The sequence below is a fragment of the Trichomonas vaginalis genome, chromosome IV (assembly GCF_026262505.1).
Source record: "Trichomonas vaginalis G3 chromosome IV, whole genome shotgun sequence".
In the NCBI taxonomy this organism is placed as follows: domain Eukaryota; phylum Parabasalia; order Trichomonadida; family Trichomonadidae; genus Trichomonas; species Trichomonas vaginalis.
The window spans coordinates 17,240,940-17,256,074 of record NC_067206.1 but is presented as its reverse complement, the minus strand read 5'-3'; the positions used below and the strand labels follow the sequence as shown (position 1 = coordinate 17,256,074).

Here is a 15,135-nt window from a genome sequence, read left to right as displayed (position 1 = left end):
TATCTTTAACTTCAATCTTTTTTCCATCGGGATATTTAAACCAAAATTCCAAAAATTCGATATTGTCAATCTGTTCATATTTTAATCTATCAATTACATTTTTAATACCATCTGAAAATCTTATGAAATGGTCATTATATGGGTTTGATTGAAATAAATTTGAATGAAGTGAAATATACCCGATGATGAATATGACATTGACTCATATTTTCTGAAAACACTAAAATTTATAACATGAATGAATTTCTTATTCGTTGAATTTATGAATTCTTGAGGTAATCTTATTCTAGTTTTATTTATCACTGGAAAATAACGCTTTACCATATTTTTAATCGTAATAAAAATGTCAATTATCAATATTATTTCGAATAATAACTGTGAATTAAATTTAACAGTTAGCGGAATTTATAATGTTACTCTCGTTTCTGTGAGTGGTAAATTTAATCCCATTCTTTTAGACCCTTCAGATTATATATCATTTATTAAAGATGACCTTGAAAAAACGTATGATATGTATATAAATAATGTGATAACGAAATGGGATATTAACATGATTTTAAGTTATTTAAATGAATCATTTATCGTATGGTATGAAGAAAATTTTAAATCAAAACCGATAAACTTTTTGAACTTGATGAAATAAATAACCTTATTAAATTCCCGCTGAAAATTAAATTTTGTACTCCTCATTTCGTTCATTGTTGGGGATATTAAATTTTGAAAAAGATGTTGGGGATGTTTTGTATTCTGACACTGGTTCCAATTTCATTTTAATCAAATGTGATAAAGTTAATACCCCAATGAGATTTTCACATCAAACATTAGACCCTAACTCTTACCCATCAATACAAAACATTTTATCCATCAACTTAAACATATTTTCTTTATCATATCCGTTTCAATTATCCGGGAATTCATTTATTCTTCATTCAAAAGATTTATCAAATATTAAATTTAGAATAACTGACCTATTTGATTGTGATTTAGAATTTATGAATGAAATATTATGGCAATTTCAAATAGAAAAAATAGCTGATGAGATAACAGATTAAATATTTATTTTTAAATCATAATAAATGATTAAACAACAGCAACTTAAGGCGCAAAGCACCCAGGTCCCTCAGACCATTACATACGCCATATATGCATATAATTCAAAGACGGCAGAACAAACGCAAAGGTTGAAATATGGAGATTTGGAGATAGTATTGAAAAATGACCATTTCGAATTCGTTTGCAAAGGTGGTGCAGTGATATCAAATATAAAAGAAATTTTATTTATGAATTCTAAAATTAAAGGTATAACGGATGATATAACATCAATTCCACCAGAAGAACAGAGATATTACGCATTAAATGCATTTCCTAAAGTTTTGAAGATTGGAAGATTTAATTTAAATGAGGAATTCATAGAAGGTTTCCTAAATGACATAATGAAGAAAGCAGATAAGGAATGTGTTGCTGCTGCGTTAGAGAAGAAAGCGGATAAGGAATATGTTAACGAAAAAGATAATGAAATTAAAGAAATGGTTGAATGGTATCATGAATGGACATCAAAGATTTTAAAAACTAAAGCCGATACAGGATGGGTTTCAGGATGTTTAGACCTTAAAGCGGATAAGGAATATGTTGACGCTGAATTAAAGACTAAGTTAGAGAAGAAAGCGGATAAGGAATATGTTAACGATGAGTTAGAGAAGAAAGCAGATAAAACTTATGTTAATGAAGAAATAAAACAATCAGAGGTCTATTTTACTCCGCCATTTTTAAATTTTATGAAATCATCAGATAAAACCTTTGATATAGATTCTTTTGAATGGATATGTTTCGATGGAGTGACCATGTATTTATTTTATACAGATGGAGTGCTTTATTATTTTAAAACAAATGATTTTAAAAACTATGAATCATTTACTCCATCTGTTTTGAATCCTGATACACGAAAGCCAATCATTAATCCAATAATTTTATATGTTGAATATAATAACGGTAAATTTATGGGAATGATAACGGTTGAAGATGATTTTTGCCCTTGTTATTCATTCGATTGTATCCAATGGTTCAAATGTAATTTAAATCAAGATGCTAAATTTAAATATCCAAATAATCCTATTAGATGTGTTAATAATAAATGGGTACTAATTTATGAAGTCAATCAAATTTTCATTAGTGAGGATGGGATAAATTATTATATGTTTAGTATGATGTCATCAGATTTGAAAATTGATTATACAAGTAAGTGGTATTACATTAACAACATGTATTTTATCCTACAAAATGATAAAATTTATAGATCATCTTCAATATCACAAGGTCAATTTGAACAAATTTTTCAAGCTGATGGAGACATTGAAGCTTTATGTTATGGATCAAATGTTTATGTTCTCGTTTCAGGTGAAATGGTCTATTCATATCCTGTAAGTTATAACAGACATATTTATTTATCACAGGATTTATCAAATTGGGAATTGGTTTATTCATTCACTCCAAAATTTACTCAAAATTATAGATTTACAAATTTATTTTATATTGATGGGTATTTCATTGCTTTAGGATGTGGTGATTTAGTAAATATCAGTAGTGATGGAAGAAACTGGTCTGAAATCACAAAATTTCAAGATGTTAGAAAAGCAATTTTCAAAAATAATACGTTAATATTGATAACAAGACCAGTTTTAAATACTCACCCAAATTCAATATTATATAATAAATTCAATATTCATAATGGATTAAATACAATTCTTGAGATGATTTACCCCATTGGTTCTATTTATACGTCAATGAACTCAACAAATCCTTCAAAAGTTTTAGGTTTTGGTGCGTGGGAACAAATAGTTGACAGGTTTTTGTATTGTGCAAACTCTTCAAAGGAAACCGGTGGTTCAAAGAAAATTACTGAAGCAAACCTTCCACCGCACACTCATACAGGAACTACAAACACATCAGGTAATCATAGTCACTCATTAAGAGACCATCCATTATACAACTCAGAATATTATGCTGGCAATGACGTTTTATCTCCAGATTATAACCATTCAGCAAAAAAGACTTTTCGACCAACTGAACCAGGAGGAAATCATTCACATACTTTCACAACAAATCCAACAGGCTTGGGTAAAGATTATATGCCACCATTTATGACTGTATTCGCATGGTACCGCATTTATTGAATGTGCTTGAGCCTACTTTGCAGGCTTACCGCGTTCATTGAATGAACTAAATATATTTTATGTTTGTAATTAATTAGGTAATGAAGTAATGAATGAACTGCAGAAATAAATGTTTACGTTAATGTTTACAGGTTATTCAATAATGAATTATTTTTGAAGAACTGAGGGTGCTACCATGTTACCATGTGCTACCAGGTCATTTAACTTCTTTTAAAAAGTGTGACAACATGACATTTTGACAACAACACAGGAGGAAAGCAGTTATGAATTATTTTTGAAGAACTGAGGGTGCTACCATGTTACCATGTTGACAACATGACATTATGTCAACAACACAGGAGGAAGGCAGTTATGAATTATTTTTGAAGAACTGAAGGTGCTACCATGTTACCATGTGCTACCATGTTAATTAACTTCTTTTAAAAATAGTGACAACATGACATTTTGACAACAACACAGGAGGAAAGCAGTTATGAATTATTTTTGAAGAACTGAGGGTGCTACCATGTTACCATGTTGACAACATGACATTATGTCAACAACACAGGAGGAAGGCAGTTATGAATTATTTTTGAAGAACTGAAGGTGCTACCATGTTACCATGTGCTACCATGTTAATTAACTTCTTTTAAAAATAGTGACAACATGACATTTTGACAACAACACAGGAGGAAAGCAGTTATGAATTATTTTGAAGAACTGAGGGTGCTACCATGTTACCATGTTGACAACATGACATTATGTCAACAACACAGGAGGAAGGCAGTTATGAATTATTTTTGAAGAACTGAAGGTGCTACCATGTTACCGGGTGCTACCGGGTCATTTAACTTCTTTTAAAAATAGTGACAACATGACATTTTGACAACAACACAGGAGGAAGGCAAAAATAAATTCCAATCATACTTTATAAAGCATCATTTACAGGTATTTCATCGTCAGTAAATGATTCCTCATTATCGTTTGGTTCAATTTGTTTATATAATCCTTTCATTTCTTCTTTCAAAACATAACACCATGTTTGTTTACCGTCTATTCTTCTATGTTTCCTATCACATTTATCCTTAATACTCATTTGAAAGTTTTTGTCTTTCATGTCTGATGGTTTGCAGAATAGAGCATTTTCACACGTCATACCTGCACACAATTCATCATAATGTGTATTTATCCATACATCTAAAGGATTTGATGATAATTCTATTAAATCTTGTTTGGCTTCAGTCATCGGTATGATTCGTACATTAAATGATGAAAGGTCATATTGCATAAAATACGTCAGTAAATTATCATAAAATTCCTTAGTGCATGAATCCATTAAATTCTTGAAGTAATCAAATTGACCCTTGAATTTACCATTAACCCTTAAAACTACGTATCTTCTGTCTCCAACATCAATTTTGACAGGGTAGACGTTGTTAGTTACGAAAATGAAGTTTGCAACATTCTGAGCAGTTCTTCTGGGTTGATTCTTTTCATTAATTCTAATCTCATTATCCGTTATAATTGATTTCAAAGCGTTGAAGTTTGCGAGTCTGTCTTCACCTACATTCTTGAGTTCATTAAGTACAAGAAACATTTTATTCTCAACTACTGAATTGAAATTACCGTTAGCTCACTTATTTCAGTAATGTTTTTACATGAATAACCTGCGAGAAGTTCAGAAATAATGTCTGTAAATCTGTTTTTACCTGTTCCCTGAAGTCCTTTCAAAATAATTGCTGTTTCATTCTTGATTCCAGGATGTTGAATCATTGATGCAATCCAGCCGAGTAGGTATTTATACACTTCATCGTTATTATCACAAATGGCTTCTTTAATGAAATCCATAAACATCTCAATTTTTGAGTAATCAGGCTTTTCAAGAATGTTGTATTTATAACCCTGAAACGTTGAGAAAACATCTGGGGAATCAGATTTAAAGCAAACACCCTTAACGGTTAATGAAGACAATTGATTTAATAGTACGTCCCATGCTGTTATTGTTTTACCTTCTTCTTTAAATAATTTAATCATTTTGAGTGACTCTTTCATGTTTGATTGAAGAACGAATGATATTTGATTCATTTTGTCGTGTATGTTGTAATCTTTCTGAATGAAGTATTTGTTTCCACAATCTACAAAACGGATTACACGTGATAAATCCTTAATTACTTCAGAACTGTTTTTATACTGATGATTTTCAGCCTTGCGTCTAATATCTGTTATCAAAAATGAATCATCAAGTTTGATATCAAATGTTATTTTTGGCTTACGTAATAAAGGTAAAACATATTCATCATAATATTCCTTTTGGTATAGTTTTAGAATCTTCACTAAAACAAATGGAGAAGTCATTAAATGTGCATATCTATCACGTGCTTTTTCAAAATTACTTTTTGCATTTTCTGTTAAACTCCAGAAGTTATAAACGTTATCGTATGCTTCATTAATTAAATGATTAGGTAACGAATTAATTGCTTGAAACAGTGTGAATAATGTTATTTCTTTTCTAATTCATGTTTCCACCATCAATTATGTACTTCAAAATCACAGATGCCATCAACTATGCTCTGAGCAAGTTTATCGTCAATGTTTACATCTTTGTTTTCATTCATGATAGTCTTTATTTCTTCATTCTTCTGTTCAACTCTTACCTTAATATTCAAATCATTTAATATATCATTCACTGTTCTGGTTAATGTTGAATCATAACTTCCACGAATGAATGAGTATGTATTGATTGGTTCTGTTGCATTCTTGCGAACTCTTGAATCAGCCATAACTACTAAAGAACGCTTTGAATCATCAATAGAAGTCATTATATCAATATCATAATCATTGCAGGAATAACATTTAATCATTCTGTTCGAGGTTGAATAGAAGAAATTAGTGTTGCAATAAATGTGAAGACCTCCTGAAGCGGTTTTAACGATAACATCTTTATCCGAAAGTTTTGATAAAATATCTTTTCTAACTGTTTCTTTAAGTTCATCATTGTATGATTTATTAATATCAACATCTATAATCGTTAAATTTGATATTTTATTTACTAATAAAGCCATACCAGTTTTCCTTCCTCTTCCTCCATCGTATTTGAGGTAGTTATGTAAATCAATCTTGTTTTCACCAATTCTTTCATTGAGGGCTTTTGTTTCTGCCATAACTAATTCCTCAACTAATGAATCAATAACTTTTTCATCAGAAACGATATAGTTGCTGTTGTTGTTTGTTGCTGTCATTTATATAGGAATAAAAAAATAAAAATAATTTTAAAACTAACTTTATTTTTGGACTGCATCATATTTCCAGGACTGTTGTCAAAATGTCATGTTGTCACTATTTTTAAAAGAAGTTAAATGACCTGGTAGCACATGGTAACATGGTAGCACCTTCAGTTCTTCAAAAATAATTCATAACTGCCTTCCCCTGCTGTGTTGACATAATGTCATGTTGTCAACATGGTAACATGGTAGCACCCTCAGTTCTTCAAAAATAATTCATAACTGCTTTCCTCCTGTGTTGTTGTCAAAATGTCATGTTGTCACTATTTTTAAAAGAAGTTAATTAACATGGTAGCACATGGTAACATGGTAGCACCTTCAGTTCTTCAAAAATAATTCATAACTGCCTTCCTCCTGTGTTGTTGACATAATGTCATGTTGTCAACATGGTAACATGGTAGCACCCTCAGTTCTTCAAAAATAATTCATAACTGCTTTCCTCCTGTGTTGTTGTCAAAATGTCATGTTGTCACTATTTTTAAAAGAATTTAATTAACATGGTAGCACATGGTAACATGGTAGCACCTTCAGTTCTTCAAAAATAATTCATAACTGCCTTCCCCTGCTGTGTTGACATAATGTCATGAGGTTAGATCTAACCGGCTACCCTAAAAATTATTTTTGGTGAATTCAATAAAAATAAATGGTTCATTTACTCACAATATTTTTGTATAAAACAACCCCAAGCTTTTAACTTCTTTTCTGCAGCTTCTAATGCTATCTTAGCGAGTTCATATTCTCTAAATTCTCTCTTTAAATTTTCTTGTTCCCATTTGTCTAGTTCGTATGGAGAATCTCTATAACCATAACATAACTCACGTTCATGTTCTAATTATTTTTCGCACATTTTTCCAACTTCTTCTTCAAACAAAGGTTTAGCATTCTCAACTGTATCTTCAAGTTCTTCTTCATCTAATCTCTCATGAACTTTCTTGTCTATGGAGTCCATAATATCTTTGACATAAAATGCATACTTTACAGAGCACCATTCAGCAACAAAATGAACGAGGTCAGGATGTATGTAAATACCTTTGAATTCATTTATAACACCCTTAGTAAGCTCATAAAATGCTTGTTTTGAGGTCGAGCCACTTTTGGCTCCACCGTATTCGTTCATCCAAAACTCAAGAATTTCCTGTATTTTAGCACTATTGAGAAATCTGTTTAAATGGTTTAACTTTCCTGCTTCTCTTGCCATCTTTGTTGCATTAATGTAACCATCCTTGTCTCTACGTAAGACTTCAATACCGTTATAAGTGCCTTTTGTGAATGTTTCGCCATTAGATTTGTTAGTGAATGTTTTTGCTTCGACTGACATTTCTGTTCTTACATACAAAATAAAAAATAAAAATAATTTTAAAACTAACTTTATTTTTGGGTCATTTACACTCATTCCGATGAAGTCATGACAAATCATTTCCTGTGTTGTTGTCAAAATGTCATGTTGTCACACTTTTTAAAAGAAGTTAATTAACATGGTAGCACCCGGTAACATGGTAGCACCCTCAGTTCTTCAAAAATAATTCATAACTGCTTTCCTCCTGTGTTGTTGTCAAAATGTCATGTTGTCACTATTTTTAAAAGAATTTAATTAACATGGTAGCACATGGTAACATGGTAGCACCTTCAGTTCTTCAAAAATAATTCATAACTGCCTTCCCCTGCTGTGTTGACATAATGTCATGAGGTTTAGATCTAACCGGCTACCCTAAAATTATTTTTTGGTGAATTCAATAAAAATAAATGGTTCATTTACTCACAATATTTTTGTATAAAACAACCCCAAGCTTTTAACTTCTTTTCTGCAGCTTCTAATGCTATCTTAGCGAGTTTCATAATTCTCTAAATTTCTCTCTTTAAATTTTCTTGTTCCCATTTGTCTAGTTCGTATGGAGAATCTCTATAACCATAACATAACTCACGTTCATGTTCTAATTATTTTTCGCACATTTTTCCAACTTCTTCTTCAAACAAAGGTTTAGCATTCTCAACTGTATCTTCAAGTTCTTCTTCATCTAATTTCTCATGAACTTTCTTGTCTATGGAGTCCATAATATCTTTGACATAAAATGCATACTTTACAGAGCACCATTCAGCAACAAAATGAACGAGGTCAGGATGTATGTAAATACCTTTGAATTCATTTATAACACCCTTTGTAAGCTCATAAAATGCTTGTTTTGAGGTCGAGCCACTTTTGGCTCCACCGTATTCGTTCATCCAAAACTCAAGAATTTCCTGTATTTTAGCACTATTGAGAAATCTGTTTAAATGGTTTAACTTTCCTGCTTCTCTTGCCATCTTTGTTGCATTAATGTAACCATCCTTGTCTCTACGTAGACTTCAATACCGTTATAAGTGCCTTTTGTGAATGTTTCGCCATTAGATTTGTTAGTGAATGTTTTTGCTTCGACTGACATTTCTGTTCTTACATACAAAATAAAAAATAAAAATAATTTTAAAACTAACTTTATTTTTGGGTCATTTACACTCATTCCGATGAAGTCATGACAAATCATTTCCTGTGTTGTTGTCAAAATGTCATGTTGTCACACTTTTTAAAAGAAGTTAATTAACATGGTAGCACCCGGTAACATGGTAGCACCCTCAGTTCTTCAAAAATAATTCATAACTGCTTTCCTCCTGTGTTGTTGTCAAAATGTCATGTTGTCACTATTTTTAAAAGAAGTTAAATGACCTGGTAGCACATGGTAACATGGTAGCACCTTCAGTTCTTCAAAAATAATTCATAACTGCCTTCCTCCTGTGTTGTTGACATAATGTCATGTTGTCAACATGGTAACATGGTAGCACCCTCAGTTCTTCAAAAATAATTCATAACTGCTTTCCTCCTGTGTTGTTGTCAAAATGTCATGTTGTCACAAACTTTAGAACGGCATAATTTAAATTTTTATTTTTATCATAAATGGATACCCCACAAGCTCAAAATTTACCACGAATCATAACAAGAGAGGAAATGATAAAAATGATGCAAGAACATGTTAAAAATAACAAACCACTAAAATTGAGAAAATGCGGTTATGCAGTAATGATGGAAAGAGAGATGTTGTCAAAGAGGAATAAAAATTAAATTTTGATTGAGTTTAAAAATTCATCTTTATTAAATTCATCTCTTCCAATCAATTTATTTATTCTATTAAATTCTTTTATTTTTGCTTCACTCAGTTTAAGGATTGAACGGTAAGTTTCTAATTTTTCGATTATTTCTTCATCGTTTTTCAGTTCCATCACATTGTGGCTTCTTTTTGTAATAGCATATTTTTGATTTAATTCTGTTTAGTTTTCTTTTTTATTCATCGTCTGGACTCTTGGCTGCTTCGTTGTCACTCATTTCTTACGAAATAAAAAAAATTAAATATTATTTAAATATAATGGAGTAATAAATAAATCGGAATTTCTATTAATTTATTGTCAACTTCAACTAATACATTACCGTTAATATATCTAACAATTCAGCTATTGTGTCAAATCTTCGTCTTCTTTTTGTCATTGATTTATCAGTTTTTCCATAATCGAGATGAATCAAAACTTTATCCCCTTGTTTAAAATTCATGAGCCCCGAATTAATTTGTTCACGTTTAACATCATTCAACCTTTCCATTTGCTTTCTAATATATTCCCATTCTTTTGAAATATCATTTTTCATTTTCACTGGTTTCATGTTTATAGTTCTATGCCATGTATTATTGTAATAATATACTAACTGCTGTATGATGGAGTCATGATTTCCATCCCAGTATATCTGACCGTTAACCCCTAACGCATCTCTAAGAGTTCTCATTACTGCATCAACTATTTTATTATGAAACGTATATGGAGAGGATGAGAAGTAAAAATTAATTTGTGGAAAATAATGAGTCATAGCTGCCTGAAATCCTTTATCACCATCACCCCTGATATTATCTACTCTTTCATGATCTAGTAAGTATTGAATAGCTCTTCTTGTTTCCTGTTCTGTTTTCCCTTTCACTGGAATGCAATATAAATATCTAGTGTTAATGTTAATGGCAAATAAATAAGTAACGTTTCCTTTTGAATATTCTAAATGATCGATTTCGTATGAATATGGATATGGTGCAAATGAAGGGCGACTAAATTTTTCCTTTAACGGTTGAATTTTTGGGTCAATTGGTTTATTTAATATCTTGAAATCCTTTTTAAAATCTTTTTGCTTCTTAAATGTTTGAAATGGATATAATAAAGTGAATGATGAAGGATTAACTGAAGGAGGAGGTACTACTGTTGGAGGTTTTGGGGTTGCAAGTGGTTTAATTTTATCTGCTTTGATTTTGGATTTCATTCCCCCCTTCATTAATTCTGGATGTATTCTATTCATTTGTTTTAAATATGCTGTATATAAAGGTTTGATATACTTTCCCGCTTCGAGTTTATGTTGAAGGATGAATTCCAAAAGTTGATCTTCATTTAAAAGTCGGGCTGAATATGGTTTAACTAATGAATCATAAATTAAAGCTTGTGCATCATTTATGGTCTGAAGGACATGGGTGTTTTGTGGCTCAGGATTATATAATTTATATAATTCATCAATATCTTCTTCTGTTAATACTTTATTTTTGAAATCTTTCAACTGTTTAAGTTGTGATTTAGTTTTTCCCTTTGAATATTCATTATTTTTAATTTTGTCTTTAATTTCAGAAATTATTTTATTATGATATTTCAAAATTTCATTTTTATAATATGGATAATAATATTCCATATCATCACCCGTTATATTGTTATTATGTTTTTGGAGATATGATTTTAATTCATAATAACTAAGAAATTTTTGATTAAATACTAAATCATCAATTAAAATTTTTAAATCTGTGTTATTCATTTATATAAAAATAAAATCAATGTTTTAAGGGTGCCCACCTCTTTGTCTCTTCTGTGGCATTTCATTAAAATAAAATAAATTGTATTAAATAAATGGCATACAACATCCATTTTCACAACATACAGCCTTAGTGTGTGCTCCTGTTAATGCAGTCTTACCGATTGTTAAGCGAGTCATTGACCCGTTTTTAAGTTGTAAATTAATATTCTGACCATCAAATATCACTTTATCATTTATTATATCCAAATAATTTTTAGGTGTTAATTGTTTATTTTGTCGTAAACTAACACCTTTCATTTTTTGTGCAATCTTTTTAAAATCACTTCCATCAATTGAACCGTTGAATGATGTATAACACTTAGGACATAAAGCAACCATGTTATCACCTTGTTTCTCAATTGCTAAACCCAATAACTTCTTCTCATGTGCTTTTTCTTCAGCTTTATTCTTTAATTTAGGTTTAAATTTCTCATCAAAACAGAAGAAATCAAATGGTGCGAATTTGAAAATGTTTTTATCATAAAATTGTTTATCGGTAACAATTGCTTGAAATGCTTGAGTGTTAGGAAGATTTGGATCGCCAGCAATAGCCCAATAAGATGAATCAGTATCACCTTCAATGAAATGAAAACGATTAACATTCATGCATTTATACATAAAATCATAAATGAAAACTAAATACCAGTATTTAGCATTATCTAAAGTGAAGAATGCCTCTTGTAAACATGTTTCACATCTATAAAATCTATCTTTAGCATCACTTGATATGTATCCTCACCTATTTCTCTTATGTTTTTAAACTTATTTGACATACATGCAACGCGTGACTTCTGTGCATTCATTATTTTAGTCTTTGCGTAATTTTGTGTATTCATTGCATCGTAACCATATGATCCATTAAGTGAAATCTTGCAAAATAAACTTTTTCCTTTATTTCCTTCTAATTCAGCCTTTTGTCTTTCGTTCATAAATTTGTTCGCAAATTCATTAAAACAAGTGTTTTTAGTAAATGTTAAAATTGATTGAATATCATCAATGATAAAATGAAATCTGTCGATTAGATACCATAGATAATAAGAAGAAAATGGTTGATATTGGTTGTGTGTTGATGCTAACTGAGTTAATTTCTCTGTTTCTGGTCAACCGGTAGATTGTTTGATTTCATGTAATTATACATAAAACTGCCAATTGTTTTTTCATCTGTGATAATATCTAAGTTTCTTATTATCGGTAAAAAGTTTATGTAATCATTAATGTATTTTTCATCAATGTGACCCTTTACTTCAGCCACGAATAAAGTATTTTTCTTCTTAATTATTCCCAGTGCTTTTGCTTTCTTTGTTGCTGTATCACAAATGATAACACCATTCAATCTTCCCGGCATATACATTTTATGGTCAGTATATTGAATGAAATCATGAGGATTAGATGAAAATGATGAAGGATATAATGAATTAAATCAACTCCAACGAAATGAGTCATGAATGTTGGAAGTGTCCTCATTTGATACAATTTTAGTTTCTGGATTATATGAAAGTTTATTAATGTGCGTGATTCCTTTAAGATTTACTCTATGTTGAACATTTGATAGACCACCAGTAATTCCATTACGGAGAATGTGATAAGCTTCAACTGAATCTAAAGTCATTGGTAAATTATTTTTTAATGCATAATTTCTTAAATTGATTCTTAAACGTTGAACATCTTCATCTTTATTTGATTTTACGACATTGCAATAACAACACATTAACTGACAATTTTCTTTGGTATGTGGTTTTTCATTATCGATTCTATCTAATGTTGGTTTATTTGCATATGTAAACGCTTTACCACACATTTTGCATTTAGATGAAAGGATTAAATCGTGATAGTATTGAAAATCATCCACTGAAACATTGTTTTTGGTATCCCTTTCTGCTTTTTCATCTTGTTTCTTATATGATTCAATTTTATATTTCCAATACTTTTTTTAATTCAAAACTTGATTCCACATTTTCTTCTTCTGGATATGTTTCGTTAGGATTGAAGTTCTTATATGCTAACGCGTAACGAATCATTGATGCATTCGATGATAAAGAAAGATTATGAAGCATATCAATTTTATAAACAAATGTTTCTTCGATAATTTTATCAATTGGGTCAATCATAATTTCAACGTCTTATTGCAATAATGAATAAAATATTCTAATCTATTCTTAAAATTTTAGCATCATTGAGATATATTTGATAATCACTATCGGATATTGTTTCTTGTGTTAATGCTGAATAAAATGAATCTTGAGTGAATGGTTCCTTTTTATATAATTCATCTTCGTAATTCTCCCATGTGATGAATTGATAAGGGAAAAAGGATTTAACACGTGATTTATTGTTTCCGAAATCTTGAGTGAATTGGTCTAATGTCCCACCCGCTATATAATTTCTGATGTCAATAAATCTCAATTCATATGGAACGTTTGTTTTCTTTACTATGACTTGCTTAAATTGAGAAGAAGAACCCAGCATTGATTTTATTTTCCATTTTGCAGTGTTTAAATCACGAAGAATTAAATTTAAATCAAACTTTCCCGAATTAAAACCAATGATATTCACTTTATTAAATTCTTCATCTAAAAGCTCTTTCATTGCTTCCTTCTGTTTTTCATTTAATGTATTCAATAATTCATTGTATTGACTCATATTTGATTTAGCAACTAATGAACAGGTTGAAAATAAAAATTCAATCCAATCAGAGATGAACGAATCACTCGAAGTTAAGCAAAAATTCCTCGTAAATGTTTTATCACGGTCTACGACCTCGCCGCTTTGCGGCTTTATTTTGACAGTTGATGATACCATAAATGGTTTTAAGTAAGCGTTCAAAGTTGCACATTCAGAAAGTTGAAGTTCTTCTTTAGTCTCTAATGTTTCGAAGTCAAAAATAATATAATATCTTGTCGGTTGATAATATTCCTGCAAATTGTGAGCTAATAACCACTGATATATCTTCTGTTTCGTGATATGTGGTGTATATGGTTGTTGTGTGTTTTGCAATTGAACGTCTTGAATTAATCTTCCATTATTTTCTTTACATTTCTCACAATGTTTTAAAAATCTTCTTTGGTTTTTCCTTTCTGGATCATCACGGATAGAATAAACTTCTTCTTTACAATATGGACAAACTCTATAGCCGGTGAGTGCTTCAACGTCTGTTATTCTGTCAGCGTGAAGTTTTCCACATGGACTCTGTGTTAATAAAATATTTACTGTTTCAAATTCTGGATCTATCATTATTGATTCCACTAATGGAAAGTCTACCTTATTTATGTCCACGTCTTCTGGTTGAGGATCACAATAATAGAAATCAATATTAACATTTAACATTCTCGCTAATCTCTCACTTTCTGATGAAATGTCAAATCCTTCATATGCATCTATGGCTTCATTTAAATAACTTCTACGAGTTTTAGGATTAACACCATCAGGAATGTTATAGAAGCGTTTAAATAACCTTCTACCTTCTGCTCTAATTTGATTATCATTCATTTTAGCGGTTCCGTTTTTGTTCATTTATGTAAGAATAAAAGATTAAAAAATAAAAATAAAGTTTATTTATTAAAGTCCGAGACTCAGAGAGTCCAGGGCTAAAGTCCATAAAATGAATTAAGAATACATAAATTTTTATCATCTGCGACGTGACGAATACATTTTAATTTACTCAAGAATGTGTACCCTGATACATTAAATCTAATTCCTGTCTTATTTAATTTCACAACTTTGAAAAGGAATGTATGAATAGCTATAAAATGATGAGATGATGTTTTATGGTTGCTTCCATTTTTTCTGAAATAAATGAATAAATATAATG

The 15,135-nt window shown here is 30.3% G+C and overlaps 4 protein-coding genes and 2 pseudogenes across 6 annotated transcripts, besides 1 other annotated feature; 1 reads left to right on the top strand and 5 right to left on the bottom strand.

Moving 5' to 3' along the window:
• Positions 1–15,135: part of a mobile genetic element that runs on past both edges of the window.
• TVAGG3_0112060 (uncharacterized protein) lies at positions 1,077–2,393 on the top strand (the record flags this gene model as incomplete). Its single annotated transcript, XM_051223204.1, has 1 exon — positions 1,077–2,393. A coding segment is annotated over one exon (1,317 nt), but the record flags the coding sequence as incomplete, so codon positions are not given.
• TVAGG3_0112050 (uncharacterized protein) lies at positions 4,078–4,395 on the bottom strand (the record flags this gene model as incomplete). Its single annotated transcript, XM_051223203.1, has 1 exon — positions 4,078–4,395. One exon carries the CDS (start codon positions 4,393–4,395, stop codon positions 4,078–4,080), a length of 318 nt encoding a protein of 105 aa, XP_051108189.1.
• On the bottom strand, positions 5,863–6,388 carry TVAGG3_0112040 (Prim-pol domain family; the record flags this gene model as incomplete). Its single annotated transcript, XM_051223202.1, has 1 exon — positions 5,863–6,388. A coding segment is annotated over one exon (526 nt), but the record flags the coding sequence as incomplete, so codon positions are not given.
• On the bottom strand, positions 7,263–7,748 carry TVAGG3_0112030 (KilA, N-terminal/APSES-type HTH, DNA-binding family; the record flags this gene model as incomplete). The annotated part of the gene is made up of 1 exon (XM_051223201.1): positions 7,263–7,748. One exon carries the CDS (start codon positions 7,746–7,748, stop codon positions 7,263–7,265), a length of 486 nt encoding a protein of 161 aa, XP_051108187.1.
• TVAGG3_0112020 lies at positions 8,426–8,850 on the bottom strand (annotated as a pseudogene). The gene has a single exon. A coding segment is annotated over exon 1 (425 nt).
• TVAGG3_0112010 lies at positions 9,803–11,288 on the bottom strand (annotated as a pseudogene). The gene has a single exon. A coding segment is annotated over exon 1 (1,486 nt).